General features: G+C 36.5%; 1 protein-coding gene across 4 annotated transcripts in view; it reads right to left on the reverse strand.

Annotated features, from left to right (window-relative positions):
• The window catches only part of CEP85L (centrosomal protein 85 like), a 205,696-nt gene that overhangs the window by 120,830 nt on the left and 60,776 nt on the right, over positions 1–24,090 (reverse strand). For 3 of the 4 annotated variants that reach the window (XM_072643149.1, XM_072643147.1, XM_072643148.1), the window contains one exon: positions 8,205–8,363. Coding sequence is in view for 2 of the 4 variants with exons in the window: in XM_072643147.1 (XP_072499248.1) it covers positions 8,205–8,363 (159 nt within the window). In the remaining 2 variants the exon portion in view is untranslated. Of the gene's footprint in view, positions 1–8,204; positions 8,364–16,897; positions 16,982–24,090 lie in introns of all 4 variants that reach the window. The other variant, XM_072643151.1, reaches the window with a different exon arrangement.

Raw genomic sequence — 24,090 nt, forward strand, 5'->3', positions numbered from 1 at the left:
TGTGAAAAATTAACAAATTTACAAAAGTATGATCTAAGATAACCTTTATAAACTCTCCCAATAGAATATAAGTTGTGATAGGCACAATCACATATATTAAGTGCTTATCATGTACAAGCATTGTTTAGAAAAAATATAGTCAAGAAGCTTACAGTCTAGTCAGGGAAGACAACATATAAAAAGAAACAAAAATGGGGTCAGGGAGAAAGGTGGGGAAGAGGAGAAGGTTTGGAGATAACAAAGGTAGGAAATGAGCATTGGTGGCCTGGACATACTCCTTAAATGGACATTCTGGTAGGAGCCATCAGATAAAAGAAAGAGGCCCCTGAAGGCTCATGATCCTTCCAAAGTGCTGAATTCCAGGGCGAAGAGCTGAGGCCCAGTGAGGCTTCAAGGTGGTACAAGGCCAGAGAGCAGACTGGAGAAGAATGGGAGTACAAACAAAAAGAAAGACACTTCAAGCCCTCAAAGAGCTTGCCATCTAAGACGATAATGTATTGGGAATATAATTACATTGATTCTTGTAGGGTGGTCTAAGAATCTAGCCACCATGTAGGACACTTTTATTATTCATCTCACTCCCAATTAAAATATTAGCAAAATCATGAAATTTGCTATCTTGTATTCTAAAATTTTTATAAGCTAAAATTAAAATGTACATTAATCAGCTAAACCTCAAAATTCACCTTCCCCCCCCCAAAAAAAACCCCTCAGATTTCTATTATTTACCTTCATAGCTTCTCTCAATACAGTTACAATTTATCTTCATCCACAGTTCCTAATATTATTTTATGTTCAAATGACGGTTAATTTTCCTTTGGGCCTAATACCTCTACAACTGCTTTATATATACAAGAAAACACACTGACCTTTGACATGCTTATTTACAAAAGTATTCATAACAGCTCTTTTTGTGGTAGCAAAGAAGTATCACTTAAAGGAGTGTCCATCAATAGAGATGAATAGCTAAGAAAACAATGGTAAAGGAACATAATAGAATGCTACAATGCCATGAGAATGATGAAGGGGACAGTTTTAGACAAACGCAGGAAAACTTAATTGTATGAAGAGTAGATTGAGCAAAACCTGGAGAATTTATGCAACAGTAACACTGGAAAGGCAAACAATTTTGAAAAACTTAAGAACCACAATGACCAAACATGATACCACAGGAGATGATTAAACATGCCATCTACCTCCTGACAAAGACATAAAGATGAACTCAGTAAAGACTGATAAATTTTGGGGTGTGGTGAATAGAAATTTTTCTTGCTTAACTGCCTGTTTGTCGCAAAGGTTTTGGTTCTTTTATTTTCCCCATGAATGAAGCAGAAGAGGAAATGAAATTGTTAAGTAAAAATCTAATTTTTGCTAATTGTCCTTTTAAAATCCCCTTTTTGAACTTATTCCATTGAACTACTGAACATATTGAACTATTCCATCTGAATACCTCACAGACTGCTGAGACTTGTAGTCTATCTGTGCAAGTTATAATAAAGTTCTTGAAAGAAGGAACAAGCTATTCAACGTGAGGAAAAATGACAGAAAATAATGGTGCATTAATAAACATGGAGCAGCTTTCTCACTTCAGTCTATTGAAAGTGTTAATAACCAAGGAGTAATTCCGTTGACCGGGGCGGAGCCAAGATGGCGGAGTGAAAGCAACGACTCACCTAAGCTCCTGGAAAAACTCCTCTGGATATCTCCGGGGGGAGAGTCTGACCAGACTTTGGAGGTGTAGAATCCAGTGGGTGACGGACTTTGACAGATTCGGAGCCCAGGCTGAACTGGAGGGTCCACGGGAGGGATCTGTTCCGCGGGGGTAAGACCCCGGCGCACAGCGCAGCGCGGTCAGCGTGGCAGGGCGGAGGGGACCCGAGGAGCCCGAGAGTGGCGGGCGAGACCAGCGGAGCAGGAGATAAGCCAGGCCGAGCCGGTGAGAGCCGCTGAGTGCCAGACATCAGCGCAGCAGCCCTTGAAATCTTCAGCCTGAAGACGGACTTCGGTGGGTCACTACTTGAACTTCCAGGAACTGGGATGGCAGAGTGATCAGTAAGTGCTCTCTCCTCCCCCCTGATGACCGTGAGGGAACCATAAAATTCTTCCCCAGATTAATCCTGGATCAGCGGGAACAGCAGAAGGGGGCGGGTGGTCTCATAACACCAGAGGCTGGAAAAGTGGCAAAGGGGTATTCTTCCTACTGTGGCGGAGGCGATCTGGAGGGACAGACGACCCAGGGCAGAGAAAATTCGCACTGAGACCCAGGCAAGCCTCAGAGCCGAGCCCAAGGAGGGGCGGGAACACGCATTAGCTTCTAGGCGTGCCCCAGCCCTCCAGGGGAAAAGGGAAGACAATAGGGAAGCTGGGATCATCATCCCCTGACCTTGCCTTTGCCTCAAGTCAGCTGAGGAGATATCCTGAGGACAGACCACCCCTCCCACATACCTAAGAAGCTAACCCCAGGGTTGATTGGGGAAACAAAAAACAAAAGCCTGCTTTTAGCCTAGACACACATCAGCTCAACTTAAAGATCTGTACCTTCTGACTGAAAGAACCAAAAGCTACAACACTCAGTCAACATCATGAATTGGAAAAAGCAGACGAAAAGTGAAAAAACCATAGAATCTTTCTATGGGGATAAGGACCAAAACACAAACACCAAAGAGGTTAGAGCTGAGACTGTACTTCCATCTGAAACCTCAGATGGGACTATGAATTTCTCGCAAGCACAACTAGATTACCTGGAACGTCTGAAGAAGGATATAAAAGAAAAACTGGCCAATGATTTTAAAACTATAAAAAAAGAATTCACTGATGAGAACATCACCCTGAAAAAGAAAATTGAAGAAATGGAAAAGGAAGTTCAAAAATTAACTGGAGAGGATAATTCCCTAAAAGGAAGAGCTAATCAAATGGAAAAGGAAACCCAAAACCTAATTGGGAAAATTGATCAGATGGAAAAGGAAACCCAAAACCTAACTGGGAAAATTGGACTAATGGAAAAAGAAGTACAAAAATTAAATGGAGAAAATAGCTCCTTAAAGGGAAAAATTGGTCAGATGGAAAAGGAGATGGAAAAGCTAACTGAAGAAAACACTACGATGAAGATTAGAATTGGGCAAGTAGAAACTAATGACTCAATGAGGCAACAAGAATCAGTCAAACAAAATCTAAAGAATGAAAAGATAGAAGAAAATGTAAAATATTTAATTGGAAAAACAACTGCCCTGGAAAATAGATCCAGGAGAGAAAATCTAAGAATTATTGGCCTGCCAGAAACCCATGATGAAGAAAAGAGTCTGGACAATATCTTCCAGGAAATCATCAAGGAAAACTGTCCAGAAGTACTAGACTCAGAGGGCAAAATAGTCATCGAAAGAATCCACCGTTCCCCTCCCGAAAGGGATCCCAAACTCAAAACCCCAAGAAATATAGTTGCCAAATTCCAGAGCTATCAAGTGAAGGAGAAAATACTACAAGCAGCCAGAAAGAAACAATTCAAATATCAAGGACACACAGTCAGGATCACACAGGACCTTGCAGCTTCTACATTAAAAGATCGAAAGAATTGGAACCCAATATTCCGTAAGGCAAAGGAGTTGGGACTTCAACCAGTAATTCCGTTGACCCTTCTTAAAGATGAGTTTATAAAAGAGGTGTGAAGCTCCATCCCTACTCTCATTCTGTCCTACCCAAATTCCATCCAAAAGTATAGACCAAAATAAGATTAAAATGCAATTGGGGAAAGTTTAATGAAATATACAAAATACAACATTTTGTTGTAAAAACAGGTACAACTGCCTAAAGGGATGTTTTAATGAATATTTTTAATTATTTTTCAAATTACATGTAAAAACGATTTTTAACATTTGTTTTTTAAAATTCTGAGTTCCAAATTCTCTCCCTCCCAATGCTCCTTCCCCTTCCCTGAGAGGGTAAGCATTTTGATATAGATTATACATGTACGGACAAGCAAAGCCTATTTCCATAATAGTCAAGTTGTGAAAGAAGAAAAAACAAAAATTAATAATAAAGTAAAAAGCAGTATGCTTCAATCTGTATTCAGACACCATCTGAAGGATAGCATTTTTCATCATAAGCCCCACCGAACTGTCCTGAATCACTGTACTGCTGAGAATAGCTAAGTCATTCAAGTTGATCATCACACAATTTTGCTGTTACTGTGCACAAGGCATTCCTGGTTTTCTGCTCACTTCGCTTTGAACTGGTTCATGTAAGCCCTTTCAAGTTTTTCTAAAAGCATCCAACTCATCACTTCTTATAGCATAGTAATATTCCATCACAATCATATACTAGTACTTCTTTACTCATTTTCCTGTTAATGGGCAGGCATCCCTTCAACTTCTAGTTCTTTGCCACCACAAAGAGGCGCCATAAATACTCTTGTACATATTGGTCCTTTTCCCCTTTTTTTAAATATTTTCTTTGGGATACAGACTTAACTATGGTATTTCTGGGTCAACAGATACACAATGCAGTTTTATAGCCCTTTGGCATAGTTCCAAATTTCTCTTAGATCAGTTCACAACTTCACCAACAGAACATTAATATCCCAACTTTCCCACATCTGGCGGAATCCTTTTCTATTTAAATTTGACACCTGACACATCAAGAAGGCAGATTTAGTACTTTGTAAATGATTCAATGAGAAGGGGAAATAATACTACTTGTGCAACTGAGGTAACTGCTAGTGGTGGAAACTGAGTGAACCATATTGACTCCATCTTATGACTCAATTTTAGAGCTAACTCAGTTCCCTTTCTATTCAATTATGGGTCTAGTCCAATTCCTGACCTGTGAAAAAACTATATTCAATCACAGGAATTGTGAGGGGGCTTTGTTGCTTATATAAACCTAGTCCTATGTGGCTGGGAAGTGGAACGGGATTTTCAGGCTACTTAACTACAGGACCTGGATTATACTGACCAGAAACTCAGTCACAACACACAACAATCAATATGTCTTACATGCAAACTGGCCCGATACTGATGTTCCTTTGATTGTATTCACACACGAGGGGGGAACTGGGCCACCTCTTTTTCTGATCTCAGAAAATTGTACCTGTTCACTCTCCCACTCCCAACTTGGAAAGTCCCTAATCTTTCCTCTGATTAAAAATCACATTACCTAATTTTGTACCCTGGTTAATTTTCTTTTAATTAATTAGCCTTATTTGATTGTTTTTAATGTATAAAATTCTGTCTCCTCAAGTATTCAGGGAACAGTGCCAAAGCTGAGGAAGGTGACTGCTCCTGATTTGTTAGGCAATTGGCACACACTGCTTAATACATCAATATGCTACAAAGCTCAAACTTTTGTTTCCTCAGTCATTTTATCTTTCACCCACCACATTATCACCACACAACTCTATTAAGTCCTTAAATTAAATCTATGCATAAAGAAAAAGAAAGCCATACCTATATAAAAATATAAGTATCTCTTTTATATAATGTGACATTCACCTTAACTTCTTTCCAAACCTCTACTGCTAATTACAGAAACCTATCATTAAGAAAATAGTGATTAACCAAGTAACTTAAATAATTTAGTAATCTAGACAATATACTGAAGCTAGGAGAGAGTGGGGGGATGTTGGCACATGATCCAAGATGCCCAAAATGGGCCTATGTCAACAATTAATCCTGATAATAAAGAGAGGCTACTTGTATATGGCTATCTGCCTGTAAGAAAAGATTATTATCCAGCTTTAAAAACCAAGGCTTGGAAAACCAAAGAAACTGCTTCCAGATTTTAGCATTAAAGATTGAGAGGATTTATAGTATATAAAACAACACTAGTTTTCGTAGAAATAAAAAGATATGTTTTGTAACATTCTATTTTCAAAAAAATATATTTAGTACACTTCCAGGAATCTATTTCTAAATATGTAACAAATGACAGAACTAAAACATTTCTCTGGCCTTACTTCTAAATGCATTAAAGCTCAAATTACTGTTATCTTTTTTATATTTTCTCCTTGTAATACTATAGCCTATATACTGGAGGGGTCTTTTGGCCATGACAAAACAAAGAATAGAAAATAATGATCCGTATAGAGAAAGATGTCATAATAAATGGATGTGTGACGTTAAATTAAATTCTTTCAACTCTAAAAATGTTTTCATGAATGTTAGCTTAATAAAAAGAATTTTAAACAGATGCAAACTTCATCTGATCTATGAACATTCAGAAGAAAAAACTACTCTATATTCAATGGAAAAACTTAAATTGCTATGTACAAAGCAAAAACCGAACATTTTTCCCTACACTTTTTTTTTACCTGAAACTAACCTTCTTTTCTTCAAATACTGTGTCTTATGTTCTCTAGAGAACATCAAAGACAGCACAACTTTTTCTAAAAAATCCTATATAGCTGAATGGAATATATGAAACAATGTCATGATTGCTACATTTTTAAACGTGGTTAAAACTAACTTTATATAGTGCACAGTACTGAAGAATTTGCTTCACAACTTAAGCATTTAGTTCAATACAATACACAGCATGGTGCCCCAATTTTACTATGAAAAAAATGTGACCAATACAAAGGTGGAACCCAATTCCAATTCCTCAGCTCCCAGGAACAACAACAATGCCTACCATGATGACTACTAAATACTACTTCTCCCTCCTTCTCCAGCCTACTTCAGCCCAAAACAAGGGTGGTCATACCCTTCCTTCATCTTGCCTCACCTAAAATATTCCCTTTCTGAGAACAAGAACTCTGAAATTCGATCATCTATTTTTCCTCTCATTCCACCTCTCCCTCCCTCCTATACTCACCATGACCTCCAATTTCTCCAACCTTCAGCTCTTACCCAGACTACCATCATTACTCTGGCTACATTACCCTTTCTTTCCCTATTCAACCTTCTGCTGAACCAATTTAACTCTATACTAACCCCTACTCTCCATTTCCTCAATCCTAAATCTTGCAGTCACTCACACTGTGCCAAACTCCAACTGTGAATTATTTTCACCTTTACTTGCTACACTCTTATTAACATGCTGCAGAGCAAAGGTAGAATAAGTCACACAACCATGATGACTAGGTTCATTATAAACTTATGTTATCTAGTCTCTCCTGCGCCCTCACTTTAGCAAGGCAATCTTTTTCACTCTTCCCTAACTGATTCTAAATCCCACACTCCATTCTGACTGTTCTAAAGCTTCTCTTCTGACCTCCAATAGCAACCCTTCCAATACCGTTCTCAACTGAGGAGCTTGCCTGATGAAGCTATTTTACTGTAAATACCTTCTTCTCCCTCTCTCATCTCTTGACTCAATCTCAATCTTCACAATCTCTTCCCATCTCTGATGAAGAGACAGTCCTCTTCCTCACCAAGACCAACCAATACTCTCAGATCTTAACTCCTTTTGTCTTCTCCTACAGATTATTCCACTATTAGCTCCCTTCTCTCTCTCTAATTTTTCATCTCTTTCTATTTACTGGTTCATTCTTTCCTACATAAAAACATGCTGAGTCTCCCACACTGAGGAATGGTGACCTCTCCCCTCTCATTTTCCCTCTTACCATTCCCCAACGTTGTCTACTGGTTCATCACCCACATTATACTTCCTAAACCATGTGCATTCCCAAGACAGTTTCGAGGCTTCTATTTTCTCTCTACATTTCTTAATTTGGTGAGCTCACTGATTTAAATATCATTTCTATGGATATCACTTATAAATCTACATATCCAACCCTAGATTCTCTCCTACATGCCAGGCCCATAGCTCCAACTGCCTATAGGACTTAAAAAAAAAAAAAAACAACATTTTTTTCCCCAGTTATATGTAAGGACAATTTTATCATTCATTTTTTTAACTGAGTCCCAAATTTTCTCTCTTCCTCCCTCATCTCCCCCCTCCTTGAGACAGCAAGCAATTTGTTATAGGTTATGTATGTTCAATCACACAAAACACATTACCATATTAGTCATGTTGTAAAAGAAGACACAGACCCAACAGGGGGGAAAAAATGGCAAAAGAAAAAACACCGAAAGTGAAAAATAGTATGCTTTGATGTGTATTCAGACTCCATCAGTCCTTTCTCTGGAAATGAATAGCATTTTTCATCATAAGTCCTTTAGAACTGTCTATGATCATTGCTTTGCTAAAAAATGCTGCCATTCACAGAAAAGAAGTCCAATGATTTCTTATGGCTCATCAATTGAACTCACCTTCCACACTGTCAGAACAGGAAGTTCCAATGCCAGTGTCCCCACTGTCAGAAGCTATGCTATGTCGTCGGGTGTGGCTACGAGTGCTCGATGGAACAGTTGTGGCCTGCCACAAGGATTCAGTACCAGATGACCATGCTGTAGAAGAGTAATCTTGGCCTGTGAAGAAAGAAATTCAAAATTTAATACATAGAGGGAGTCCAGTGACAAAGAGGTTAATTAATTAATAAGCAAAAGATATCATTTTGTATCCACCAAGTCTAAAAACTCACCAAAACATTCTTCAGCAATGATAAAAATTTTAAAAATAGTCACTAATGGAGGAGTAGTACACACTAATACATTGTTAGTAGAGCTATAGACTGACAGAACCATTTTTCTTTTTGTTTTGATACAACTATTTTTGGAAAGGAACTTAAAACTATATAAACAAAGTAACTAAATATCCATACTTTTTGAGATTCCATTATTGGACTTATACCACAAGGAAACCATTGATAAGACAGTGTCATGTATACCAAAATTTATAGTAGCACTTTTTGTGAAAGTAAAGAACTTGTAACAAAGTAGGAGACCATTGACAGGAGAAAGGTTGAAAAATTATGATACATGAATGTAATGGAATATTATTACTGTGCTGTAAAAAACGATGAATGTGATGAATACAGAGAAGCAAAAAAAAGATGCACAAAATGAACTGATGCACAGTGAAGTGCGCAGAGCCAAGAAAGCAACATACACAACGACAACACTGTAAACAGAAAGAACGCTCAAATCAAAAAAAAGTGAACGGAGCAAAATTGCAAAGAGCAAATAGGACTCAAAAGAGGAGACATGAGGGGATGCTCCCAAGCTACCTCCTTCTGAAGGCGGGAGGTTTCCAAGTGCTGCACACAGCGTGTGTTCTCAGGTTTTGTCAATGTGCTGTTGGATATGCAAGTTTTTGTCTCCCTTTTTTGTGTTTAAAGTATTTAAAGTATTATAGAGAACAGTTTATGGGAGGAAAAGCTCCACTTCAGAGAAACTAATCATGTAAAAAACAAGGCATGCAATATTAAAAATTCATCAGAAAGATGCTTTTAGGAATTTATACCTCAGGAATTTGTTAAGGTATCACTGAGGTCTCAATTCACAAGATAATTTTAAACTTTTTTTAATTGAGGCATTATTTTAAAATAACATTAAAAAAAGAACATTAAAATGACAAATGTATTTTCAAAAATGCAGAGAATTTTACATATTATTGTTCACCCATAGATACATTACATGTAATTTCATGAAATTTTCTTTTTCTAATTTCTAATGTGATGTTAAAGAAACAGTAAATTGTTCTACTGAGAATTAATATACTAAGTTGTAAGAGCTGTCAAAGTGAATCTTTTCATTCTATGTAGGTAAAAATGCAAATACACTGGAACTAAGTTATCATCAATATTAATCAATTAATTAGTCAATCAAAAACTTCTAGTGAAAATGCTGGCTTAATCCAAGGCAGACAGATCAAATTCCTTATGTCAGGAAAAATCTGAAAATTGCACCAGGAAAAATAATTATCAAGAAATCCGATAGGCTATAGAAAGTTATTTCTTCTATCCCTGAACTGAACAAAAAGTCAGCCAGAAGCCTGTGGGAAATAGGAAAGGGGGCAGTCAGAAAAGCAGGTGTCAGAGTAGGAGAATGAATGAACGAAAAGCTAGTATTTTTATATAACACCTACTATGTGCCAATAACTTGCTAAACACTTATGCAAATATCTCACTTAATCCTCACAACTTCAAAAGGTAGGTGCTATTATTCTCATTTTACCAAAAAGGAAACTAAGAAAAACAGAGCTTGAGTGACTAAGAGGTTATGGGTCACACAACTAGTGAATGTTTGAGACTACATTTAAACTAGGACCTTCCTGACTCCAGGCCCAGTGCTCTATCTGCCTCTAAAGACAATCCCTGAGTAAAAAGACCAGGAAAGGTTCCTTGTAATGAAAGGTGAAAAGAGAGATCTAGGTTTAGAAGAGAAATGCAGAAGAGGAAGGGGAGAGGAAGGAGGAAAAGAACAGAAAGAGCAAAGAAGAGAAAGAGAAAGGGGAAGAGAGATGCAAAGATTAGATGACAGTTTACTTGACAGTAAAACTGATGAAAGTTTACTTGGAAAATGCTAGTGGACTAGCAAAAAAAAGCAATTGAGACAACAGGTTGAGGAAAGGTGGCTACACAGTTTACCACAAAATCAAGAGCACTGAATGAGGCCAAATTGTCAGATGACAAACTTTGATAGTCTTCTCAGCAATGTAAGGTTCTAAAACAACTCCCAAAGGCTCATAACAGAAAATGTTATCCACAAGAATTGTGAAGTCTGAATGCAAATCAAAGTCTACTATTTCCTCTCTCTTCCTTGTTTTGTTTTTTCTTCTTTCTTGTGGTTCATTCCATTGGTTATAATTCTTCTTTGCAACATGACTAATGTAAAAATATGTTTAATGTGAAAATATTTATCAGATTGTATGCCTTCTTGGGGAGAAGGAAGGGGAAGGAGGAGGAGAAAATTTGGAACTCAAAAGCTTGTGGAACTGAATGTTGTAAGCTAAATTTTTTTAAAAGGGGGAAAAAATCAACAGCATTGCTATATATAATAACAAGATACAAGAGGCAACAACAGAAAGGGAAATCCTATTCAAAATAATTACAAACTATATAAAATTTGAATTTATCTCCAAAGCAGACTCAATACTTGTATAAATTTAATTACAAAGCACTCCTTAGAGAAATACAAGATGAACAAAAGCAAAGAACTGCCATCCCAATTTGCATGTCATCCCAGCATACTTAGAAAACCCCAGAGAATCATATAAAACTGAGATAATTAACCAAAGCAATCAACAAGCATTAATTAGGGTAACTAGGTTCCAGGAAGGGTTAGAAATATAGGATACAAATGATGGAATAATCTCTATTTCTATGCTAATCATTTACTCCATTTAAAGTATCAGGATAGATAAAGCCACAAAAATAATCTGAATTTCTATGTAGCACTGACAAAAAAGGAGAAAATTCACCCAAAATAACTATAAAATTAATGAAATATTGAAACTAAATAATAAAGCAACATTATATTATATTCAACTATATTATAAAGCTATTTGATACAGTTTTAATAAGTAAAAGTGAGTCACTTGAACAGACTAGAAAAGAAATAAGTGCAAGAAGTAGATGGGCACATGATGAATCTAAGAACATAAAATTACTCAAGAAAGGACTATCTTTTTTATTAGAACTGGGAAAATTGGAAAGCAATTTGGCAAAAATTAAATTTAGACCAACAAATTACAGCTCAAAATGAATATAAACATGGAAGATAAAAAGAAAGATCATTCTGACTAAATAAAACTTAAAAATTTTTAAACTAATAAAAAGAGAAACAATAAGAAAAATTCTACAAATATCACCCAAAAGTCTAATAATCGAAATAACTACATATACATACATATACACATATATATATATATGCACATACGTATATGTATATCACAAATACTATTATTCTCCAATAAATAAATGGTCAAAGGACAAACAAAGTTGTCAAGAGAATTTCAAACTATCAATGATCATATGAAAACATACTCCAAAAAAAAATAAAAGAGTCCTAAAATTTATCTCACATCACAAAAACTGCTATGGAAAGTCAAAGTCCTAAGGGGAAAGAGGCATAGTTGGTGGAGTTGTGAAGTGATCCAATCATTCAGGATTAAAATTTGGAATTTTGAGGGAGTGAAGAGGACTGATTTAGGTTTTCTATACATCCTGATGAATATCTGGTCACTAGATTCAGAGAGGTCAGGAAGAGAAAGTGAGGCTGGTGACCTTGCACAGCTCTCCCTCACTCAAAGTCAAGTGCAAGTCATGTCATCATTTCTCTGATGTCACATGGTCTTCTTTGAAAATGAAGGATAAACACAACCCAAGAGTAAACTGAGCTGCCTGAGTGGGGACCCAGTTACCTGGGTAACCCATTTCATCCTCTCCCTTATGTCTCCCTCTCCCCTTCCTTTGGGGTTTATTGGTTAGATGTCCTTCCCTCCCCTCCCCCTCTTTCTCTATCCCTCTCCTCCTCCCTCTTTCCCTTCCTTCCTTTCTTCCTTCTTTCCTTCCTTCCTGTTCCCAAAACCTTAAACCCAGTGCATCCTGAAGCCCACAGGTTGGACAACAATAGGTCCCTGCCCAAACTCCACTTAATGGTTGGCTTAGAGTGATTATCAACAGTAACAGTTTCTCTTTCCCTCTCAGTTTCATTTAGTCATTTTTTTTTTTGCTCATTAAAAGGGTCATTCACTGACTACTTCTTAAACAGACCGATTCACTCAATGGGTGTTACCTCCCTGGAACTGAGGTGAAAAGGCCTAGACTAAAAAGGCCAAAGTCTCCCACTGCTTCCTGATGAATATCTGGTCACTGAATCCAGACGGCTCAGGAGGAGAAAGTGAGGCTGGTGACCTTGCACAGCCCTCCCTCCCTCAAAACAAAGTCAAGTGCAAGTCATGTCATAATTTCTCTGATGTCATGATCTCCTTCAAAAACCAAGGACATACACAATAACATACCTCAACTCAATAATGCAATTACAAGGCATATACTCCCCCAAGGAAGAAAGGTCCAAAATATGCCAAAATATTAATAGCAGCCTTCTGCGGAAACAATAAGATATACACTGATTGAGGAATGACTGAAAAAAGTTGAGATATTAATATAACAATATTATTTTCCAAAGAAATGACAACTGAGGGATTCAAATAAACTACATATGAAAACACATGAACTGATAATGAGCAAAACAAGCACAATCAAGAGAGTAAAAACAGTCATTATAACAAAGCAAATGACAAGACAGCCAAAAAGGATGTGGAGCTTTAATGAAATGAAAAACCAGTAAAGGGTCCAGGACCAAAGATAAAGGAAGCTACTTCCCTCTTCATGACACAGATATTGGACATTATTAGGTCACAGTTGTATAATTAACAGAATGGTCCCTGTATTAAATGTTTTCACTGAATTGTGATGGGAAGAAAGATTCCTAAGGGAAGGTTCGATCTTCAGATTGGAGGTAAAAATGAATGTGGTATAAAGTCAATATAAATCAGTAAAATATTTGAGCTTTTTTAAGCCTAGAAAATTGAGGACGGATTCTAAGAAAAGAGATGAAGAATTGATTTTAGAAGACACTAAGGACAAGTGGTAAGAGAATTATTAACATGATTTCTTCAAACTAGATACCACAGGTAAAAGTTAATGAAACAAGGAATCAGGAGTGGGAAAGAAAGGATTATTTTCTAAACTACTTCCTTATTTGGAATATTCTTATATTCCAATGGACCGATATGGGCACTATGCAAATTGTGGCCCAACTCTGTGCAATTCATGTGCTTCTATCTCCCTGAATAAATCCATTCAGAAGTTGTCAATTCATAATGCCAGAAGTCTTCTTCATGATCTTTTGACATTGTGTGTCAAGGCATGCCAATGAAGAATATGCTTTATCTACCAGTTATCCCTTCTTCTGTTTACATGCCTTGGGTCATCTTTCCCTAGTCAAACTCTTTTCTAATGATTTTCTTTACACTGTTCTTCCTGTATAAGCCCTTGTTTATGACGTGTTGCAATCTGTTTATGTCCAACCTGTCTTTCCATGGCCTTTTGGGTGATTCTCAAATTCAGTTAATGGAAACTGTTGTCTTCTGTGACATGGCCATAGAGCTTCACCGGAAAAATATCAGCTTTTAAAAAATGTGTCTCTCTCCAACAAAAGCCTAGAGCATGCCAATAACTCTCAATTTCAAATATGATCTAGCTAGCCTATACTCCTAATGAATTCTGGGCTCAATACTCTATCGCCATGAGGGTTCAGACTAAATTTCTGGGTTGTCCCAAACAGTGATTCATAGCATGAACAGGAAGCATTCCTTCATCCATTTGATTTTTCCCATGCGAAGTTAGGGCAAAATCATAAAGAATTACAGATCTCCCCTAGGAAGCTTTACAGTGTTCAAGGGCTTGATACAATCTGTAAATACCACCTGAACACATTAGCATTGGATGATCTCACTATCTATAAGGAGTTCTTAACTTTTTTTTGTATCATTGACTTTTTTTTGCAGTCTAATCAAACCTCTGGAATCCAACTCAGAGCACAATTTTTAAATGCATAAAACAATACATGGGATTATGAGGAAACCAAATTGAAAAGCAGTTATGATTTTTTTTTTAATCCACAGAAGCCTTGAAACACAAACTCTCTTTAATGAGGACTTGGCACTGACATGCTTTCTGATAGGAGCAAACAGCTTTGGCAAGCATCTCTCTATTTTATACTTCAGTTAATACTGATCACATGATCAGTAAAATAAAGTTCTTTCTGATGTTGTGGCCTTGGCAAAGAGTTCAGAAAATGTATAGTTCATTACTTCTTTACATAGGAAACTACGGATGCAGACTATTTCAGATACTGTTTATATATTGTTTGGTTCTACTGAACTTCACCACCACCACCCCTTTCTATCTTTTATCTTTATTATAAAGAATGATTCACTGGAGTAGGAAAGAAATGACTAAAAATGAAGGCTAAATAAAAACATAACAGTAAAAAAAGGATTTTAAGACTTTAACAATAAATGTAAGATTGATCTCTGGTGTGGCTAAGAAAGAAGGGGAAGTGAGTAAGACTGTATTATAACAAAGAAAGATACTTTACTCAAGAAAAAGACATAGCTGTGGATTACTATGGAGGGATGATAATACTAGGCTGTTAAAAAAAAAAACAGACATTAGGACACTTGTGCCATAAAAAAAGAAAAAACAGCATCTCAAAGTAGGAAAAACTGATTAAATTATAACTTCAAATGTTAATAGGGCAAATTCATCAAAAAAAAGTGAGTTTCAGAATGTGAAAGAAATCAAAAGTTGCTGCTTATACAAAAAGCCATTTTAAGAACAGGGAATCAAAGCAAGACTGGAATAAAACATATTGAGAAGCTAAATTTTTTTAAAATTGCAATCATAATTTTAGAACAAAAGCAAATATAAATGCCATTAAGAAAATATAAGAAGGAAAACTACACTGTGATTACATACAGGTAATAAAACAATAGCAAGACTGAAGGTATATGTGCCAATTAAAATAATAAAGTTATTGAAAAGTAACAAATGAAAAAGACAGTAGGCACATTAATTTTGGATGGTTTTAATGTTCCCGTCAGAGCTTGACAAATCTAACAAAAAGGAAACAACGAAAAAGATTTGACTAAAATATTTTTTAAAACTGGAATTTTATAAATGTACAGATGTTTCTGAACACACACACACACACACACACACACCAATGAAAAAGCTAGAATATTAAAAAGCAAAAGACAATAACTTGTACAAATTTATCCTGAAAAGCTCAGTATTTTCATGGACCTTCAACAAAACTCTCAAACATTCTTTAAGACATTCACAGCTCTCAAAGAGATTAAAACACAAACTGCAAAAAAGAAAATTAAGGAAAGCAAGCAGAGCTGTTTTACCTTATAAGCTCTATTCTGTCTAGGAAGAAAAGAGGGACTACTTAGGAGATTGAATGTTTAAACTAAAGTGTTCTTAAGAAAGGATAAAAAAAGGAAAAGCTGAAGGACTTTAGTAATTAAGAATATTATGAAATGTGGGCACAAAGAAGCGTCATTCAAACGATGAGAAGGACAAAAGGCTCATGAACTACACTTTAGTGTGGGAAAGGGAAACATCTAAAATATTAGATGAGTAAAGGCAGAATTTTAAGAGATTTGGGGTTATTAGGAAAAGGAGGTGAAAGAAGTTCTAACAATAACTTTTTTTTAAATATTTTTTAAAATAACAGAGCAGGCAGAAAGATTTAAGTGGAAATTTTAGGCAAAGTTCAAGAAATGAGAAGAGGTAGGATTGAGGTAGATGGGGACACAGAGACTCAGGTAGCAGGTGGTAGTTAGTTCTAAGTGACAAAAATTGGAGATAGAGGAATACGGGATAATATCAACAGGATATTAGGATATATATAGGATATATGCAAATGTAGGATATATACTAGTATATATCCACAGGATAAATTAGAATCAAGGTTATCATTTAAATTTTGTGATTTTATCCATAACTCCCCTATTTTGAGGTGATTATACAGACTTGACTGAAATGTAAAAAGAGCTATCTCCAGAAATAGAAAAGTGAGGGGAAAAGAAAGGTGTTTAGGAAAATGATTTCAGCTGAGGACATGCTGAGTTTGAGGTAGCAATAGACCAAAAAAAGGTGATGGCATCCAGTAAGCAAATGGAAATATGGGTTCTACCATAAAGATGGAGAACAAGGATATAATTCACATTCATGTAAATAATAACTGCAGGCATGGCAGTGGATGACATCACCAAAGGAGAGAGTGTACAGAAAGAGTTTAAGCTAAAACCTCTTGGGGAATCCATCACATTTATAAGCAGGAAGGCAAATAAAAATTCAATAAGGAAGAATAGAGAAGGCATGCTCAGAAACATAGGCAAGTCTTAAGAGTGCAATGCTAAAGAAGTGAAGCAAGCCATCAGTAAGTTAAAAGTAACATCAAGATAGATAAATAGGGGAGGAGCCAAGATGGCAGAGTAGAAAGATACACATATGCTAGCTCCGAACCCACAGCCCATAAAATACCTGTAAAGAAGAACTCCTGACAAATTCTGGAGCAGCAGAAGCCACAAAACAACGGAGCAGAGGAGATTTCTGTTCCAGGGAGACCTGAAAAACCGACACGAAAGGTCCGTTGCACATTGGACCTGGAGCAGAGCCCAGCCCTGCTTCCGCTGTGCAGCACTGAGGGGAGCAGATCCAAGCAGGCTTCAGGGACAGAATCTCCAGCGGCTATACAGGTCCCTCCACCCATGGGTGAAAGAGTCTCTTTGGCTCGCCGAGAGGGGAGTGGGGTGTCCCTATAACTCAGGCCCCCTCAGGAGGCAGCAGTGAAGGCAGCAGCAGACAGGGGCTCCCAAAGCAGGCAGGAGCTCAGATCCATTGTTGAAGGTCTCCATAAACCCCCCAAAGGAACTGAGCCCCATGAGGCAGCCCTGCCCCCACCTGAGCACCTGAACTTAATCTCACACTGAATAGCAGCCCCCCCACCCACCCAAGGCCCTGAGGCTGGGGAGCAGCATTTGAATCTCAGCCCCTAAACGCTGGCTGGGCGGATATGGAGGCGAGGTGGGAGTGGAAAGGAAACTCAGAAGTCAAGTAACTGGCTGGGAAAATACCCAGAAAAGGGAAAAGAAATAAAGACCATAGAAGGTTACTTTCTTGGTGAACAGGTGTCTCCTTCCATCCTTTTAGATGAGGAAGAACAATGCTTACCATCAGGGAAAGACATAGAAATCAAGGCTTCTGTATCCCAAACATCCAAAATAAATATTCAGTGGGCTCAGGCCATGGAAGAGCTCAAAAAGGATTTTGAAAATCAAGTTAGAGAGGTGGAAAAAAAAACTGGGAAGAGAAATGACAGAGATGCAAGAATAGCATGAAAATCAGGTCAACACCTTGCTAAAGGAGACCCAAAAAAAATGCTGAAGAAAATAACACCTTGAAAAATAGGCCAACTCAATTGGCAAAAGAGGTTCAAAAAGTCAATGAGGAGAAGAATGCTTTCAAAAGCAGAATTAGCCAAATGGAAAAGGAGGTTCAAAAGCTCACTGAAGAAAATAGTTCTTTCAAAATTAGAATGGAGCAGATGGAAACTAATGACTTTATGAGAAACCAAGAAATCACAAAACAAAACCAAAAGAATGAAAAAATGGAAGATAATGTGAAATATCTCACTGGAAAAACAACTGACCTGGAAAACAGATCCAGGAGAGACAATTTAAAAATTATGGGACTACCTGAAAGCCATGATCAAAAAAAGAGCCTAGACATCATCTTCCATGAAATTATCAAGGAAAACTACCCTGAGATTCTAGAACCAAAGGGCAAAATAAGTATTCAAGGAATCCACAGATCACCACCTGAAAGAGATCCAAAAAGAGAAACTCCTAGGAACATTGTGGCCAAATTCCAGAGTTCCCAGGTCAAGGAGAAAATATTGCAAGCAGCTAGAAAGAAACAATTCAAGTATTGTGGAAATACAATCAGGATAATACAAGATCTAGCAGCTTCTACATTAAGTGATCGAAGGGCGTGGAATAGGATATTCCAGAAGTCAAAGGAACTAGGACTAAAACCAAGAATCACTTACCCAGCAAAACTGAGTATAATACTTCAGGGGGAAAAAATGGTCTTTCAATGAAACTGGGGACTTTCAAGCATTCTTGATGAAAAGACCAGAGCTGAAAAGAAAATTTGACTTTCAAACACAAGAATGAAGAGAACCATGAAAAGGTAAACAGCAAATAGAAGTCATAAGGGACTTACTAAAGTTGAACTGTTTACATTCCTACATGGAAAGACAATATTTGTAACTCTTGCAACTTTTCAGTATCTGGGTACTGGGTGGTATTACACACACACACATGCACATGCACACGCACACACACATAGAGACAGAGTGCACAGAGTGAATTGAAGAGGATGGGATTATATCTTAAAAAAATGAAATCAAGCAGTGAGAGAGAAATATATTGGGAGGAGAAAGGGAGAAATGGAATGGGGCAAATTATCTCTCATAAAAGAGACAGGCAAAAGACTTTTCAGTGGAGGGAAAAAGAGGGGAGGTGAGAGAAAAACATGCATGAAGTTTACCCTCATCACATTCGACTGAAGGAAGGAATAAAATGCACACTCATTTTAGTAGGAAAACCTATGTTACAATACAGGAAAGTGGGAGAGAAGGGGATAAGCAGGGTGGGGGGATGATGGAAGGGAGGGCAGTGGGAGGAGGGAGCAATTTGAAGTCAACATTCTTGGGGAGGGACAGGATCAAAGCTGAGAATAGAAGCAAAATAAATAAAATTTTTAAAAAAGATAGATAAATAATAAGGAGAAAATGGCAGTGAGAAATAGTGCAGTATGGAGTAGCAGGCCTGGAATCAGGAAGATCATCTTCCTGAGTTCAAATCTTACCCATGAATACCTGAATAGCTAAGTGACCCTAAGTCACCCTGTTTGTCTCAATTTCCTCATTTGTAAAATGAGCTGGAGAAGAAAATGGCAAACTATTCCAGTATCTTTTCCAAGAAAACCCCAAATGGGATCATAAAGAGCTGGACATGAAAAATGACAGAACAAAGTAAGAAAGTCATATTTTTAAAAAAGACTGAAAGAATGGCATGCTGTTTCAGCTTTGAGGACAGAATATTAGAGGATTTCAGTCTCAATCTCAGATTTGCCACTTCTTCTGTTTTCTTCTCTGTGAAATGAGAAAGTTAAAACAGAAAACCTCTAAGGTCTTTTCTAGATCTAAAGCAATCAATAACGAAGCATTAGTAAGCAAATATGATCCTATTAACTACTTCAGAAGAATGGTAGGTAGAGAAACTAGACTTTAAGGAATTGAGTGCAGTGGGTGATAAGGAAATGAGAATTATTCTTTCAAAAACTTTAGTACTAAATAAAAAATAAAGAAGATGTGAGCATGAGAATGGCTGGGTGTCAAGTAGAGTTTGACTTGAGGAATTAGTAGGCAGAAAGGAAAACCACAACAGGGGGAGAGACTGAAGATGCTTGAGAAGAAATTATGGTTATATTTTAATATATTTAAACAAACACAAGGATAGGAGAACTTAATGAGATAAGGTTATAAATGAATTATGGTTATAACTTTAGAAAAAATGACTAACTCCTCCTATAAGATTAAAACTAAGATGAGGATAGATGAATACACTGAAAGCTTTAGAAGGAAAAAAAGGGACTGGAAGAAAGTAGCAGACAAATTTACAGACTAGTATAAATTATCTGAGATCTCATAACATTAAAATTATATGATGTGACTCAAATGAAATATGGAATGAACTTCAGCTAAAGATATTATTATGTTAGCTTTTTTAAAATCACAAATACTGAAAAAGAAATCCCTAAAAACATAAAAAACAAGAGAAAATAATGCTAATTTAATAGCCACCAAAATGAAGATAAACTTTTTAGGATAATTACTAAACATCTTTATAGATGTTTAAACATCTTAGACTTTTATTCCACAGTTCAATTTAGAAACCTAACTTATAGACATTTCTTATTTTAAGTTTGACTAAGAGTTCATGTATTACTTCATGTTTCTAAAACTGATTCAATACTAATTTCTTAGTGTACTTGTCACTCCAAAACACACAAGAAAGCTATTCTTTAGCATCCAATTTAATTTTCCCTTTAAATTACAATAATCTAGTACTTTCACTCCTCTAAAACAAGGGTTCTTAACTTTTGATAAGCTGTTAAAGGCTACAGACCCTTTCTTAGAATACTGTTTTCAAATGCATAAAATAAAATGTACAGAATTACAATTTTATTGAAATATATTTTTTCCCCATCCAAGCTCACAGACCCCTTGAAATCTATCTACAGAATTCTTTGGGACGTGTGGGCCTCAAATTAAGAACCTCTTTTCTGAGAGCAATTGTTTTCATGTCATTAAAATAAAAACCATATGTGTGTTTTATTTTATATATACACACAGAGGGTTACTGTGATCAGAAGTTGATTTCTGAATGGTTATACTCATGAACAAAGAGTTTCAACTTTAAAATTAGGTGTAGAGATGATATATTTTATGGGAAGCTAGAGAAATAGTTAAGTATATTATGTACAATTCAATTAAATATCTAGTAGAATAAAACACACTGGTAAAATTTCTTGACAAAACAGACTGGGCTTGAGTAAGAAACACCTCTATTGGGAGAGCCAAGATGGCAGGGACTCACTCACCTGAGCCCTCTCAGATTCCCATCAAACAACTTTGCCTCAAATTATGAAGCAAACAAATTATGCCTCAAAATGAATTCTGGAACAGCAGAACCAACAGAACGACAGGGTGAAATAATTTTTAAGCTCAAAACCACCTAGAAGATCAACAAGACAAATCTATATCCCTGGTGTGAGAATGGAGTACAGGCCAGTTGCAGACTAGCAGTATGCCTTAGAGGGCACTAAATCAACAGCTGCAGCTTCTGAAGCTCCTGGCCCACAGACCCTAGGAGTGTCAGAAAACTGGTCAGAAGGAGATTACAGGGGACCCTTTGCTGGCATTAGGCACAAGACTCTGTAACATTACCCTTATAGCACTCTGGGTCAGTACTAGGGCAAGGAAAGTACCAAAACACCACAGTATGTAGACACAGTGGGGCTGGGATCCTAGTTACAGTTCCAGAGAAGAAAACAATGCTTATGATCAGTCACAGATCAGAACAAAACCAGGAGGGCAATGACTATACCTCTCCTTCAATCATACCACCTTGGAAGAATTAGAACTGGCTCTGTAAAAGCAGTAGAAAAAAAAAACAAAACTGGAGCTTGGGCTAGTGCCCTCTTCATTCAAGAAATAGGTTGGAAAATGGACAAAAAGAACTTGACCACAGAAAGTTAATATGGTGACAGTGAGGAACAAGCACAAACTGAGAAGACAACAATCTCAAAAAAGCAGTAGTATCCAAAGTATTCAAGGAAAAATATGAATTGGTCTCAGGCCCAAAAAGGATTTTAAACATCAAATAAGAGAAGTAGAAGAAAAACTGGGAAAAGAAATGAGAGTGATATAAGAAAATCATGAAAAAAAAAGTCAACAGCTTGGTAAAAGAGGTACAAAAAATACTGAAGAAAATAACCCATTAAACAGAACAGATTAAATGGTAAAAGGGGCACAGAATTCCTCTAAAGAGAAGAACTCTTTAGTAAACAGAACTGGCCAAATGGAAAAAGAGGTATAAAAATTCACTCAAGCAAAAAACTCCTTAAAAAGTAAAATTGGCCAAATGCAAAAGAAAGTATAAAAAGCTCACAGAAGAAAATGATTCCTTAAAAATTAAAATTGGACAAGTGGAAGCAAATGACTCCATAAGATACCAAGAAACATTTTTTTTTAATTAAAAAGGAAAAAAATAAAAGAAAATGTGAAAAATCTTATTGCAAAAATAACTGAGCTAGAAAATAGATTAAGAAGAGAATTTAGGTAGCACAGTAAGTAGAGCACTGGGCCTGGAATAGACAACACCTACATTCAAATCCAGCCTTGTTAGCTACATAACCCTGGGCAAATCACTTAATCCGGTTTGCCTCAATTTCCTCATTTGTAAATTGAGCTGAAGAATGAAATGGAAAACCACTTCAGTATCTTTGCCAAGAAAACCTCATATAGCATCAAGAAAAGATGGATATAACTGAAAACAAATGAACAAAAATAACTGAAGAATTACTGACTACCTGAAAGCCATGAACAAAAAAAAAAAAAAAAAGCTTTAATATCATAGATCAAGAAATTATCAAGGGAAACTGTCCTAAGAGCCTAGAACCAAGGGGTAAAATAGAAATTAAAGAATTCACTGATGACCTCCTGAATGAGATCCCAAAATGAAAACTCATAGGAATATCAAAACCAAATTTTAGAGCTCCCTAGTCAAGGAGAAAATATTGCAAGCAGCCAGAAAGAAACAATTCAAATATCATGGGAGCCAGAGTCAGGAAAATATAAGATTTATCGGCTTCTAAATTAAGAATCAAAGGGTCTGGAACATGATATTCTGAAGGGTAAAGTAATTGGATTACAACCTAAAATCACCTACCCAGGAAAACAATATATTTAATGAAATAGAGGAGTTTAAAGCATTCCTGATGAAAATACTATAACCGATTAGAAAATCTGATCTTCAAATATAAATCTCAAGAGAAGCATAATAAGGTAAACAGGAAAGGGAAATGATAAGGGACTCAATAAGTTTAAATTGTTCACATTCCTACATTGGAAGATGATAATTTTAATTCCTAAGAACTTTATCATTAGAAGGAGTATATACATAAAGGGTGCAGATATCAGTTTACCATGATGGAATGATATCTGAAAAATAAAATAAGAAATGAGAAAGAAGGAGGCGCAAAAGAGCTTTTACAGTGGAGAGGAAAAAAGGGTGATGGACAACACTTGAACCTTAACTGGCTCAAAGAGAGAATAACATACACATAAAGTTGGGTATGGAAATCTATCTTACACTACAGGGAAGGAGGAGAGGAAGGGGCTGATAGAAGGGAGGGCAGGTTGGGGAAGGTAGTGGTCAGAAGCAAAACAGTTCTGTAAAAGGACAAGGTGAAAGGAGAACAAGAGAAAGAAGGATAAATGGGGAAAAACAGGATGGAGGGAAATACACATAAATCACAAATGTGAAAAAATTTTAAAGTTGGTGTCTCTGATAAGGGCCTCAATTGTCAAATATTATGGAGAAATGAATCAAATTTCTAAAAATACAAGTCATTCCCCAATTGATAAATCATCAAAAGACATGCACAGGCAATTTCACAAGAAAAAAAATCAAAGCTATAATCAATCATATAAAAAACTGTTCAAAATCATCACTGATTTGAGAAATGCAAATTAAAAGAATTCTGAGGTATGATTTCATAAGTATCAGATTGACTAATATGACAAAAAGAGGAAAATAACAAATGCTGGAGGAATGTAGGAAAATTTGGACACTAAAGCACTGCTGGTGGAGTTGTGATCTGATCCAACCAGTCTAGAGATAAAATTGGAACTACATTCAAAGGTCTATAAAACTGTATGTACCCTTTGACCCAGCAATACCTCTAATAGGTCTGTACCTCAAAGAGATTAAAAAAAAAAAAACATACAAAAAATATTTAGAGCAGTTCTTTTTGTAATGGCAAAGAACTGGAAATTTAGGCCAAGTCCATTTATTTGTCACTTGACAAACTGTGATTTTGAT

The sequence above is a fragment of the Notamacropus eugenii genome, chromosome 2, assembly GCF_028372415.1.
Source record: "Notamacropus eugenii isolate mMacEug1 chromosome 2, mMacEug1.pri_v2, whole genome shotgun sequence".
Classification (NCBI taxonomy): domain Eukaryota; kingdom Metazoa; phylum Chordata; class Mammalia; order Diprotodontia; family Macropodidae; genus Notamacropus; species Notamacropus eugenii.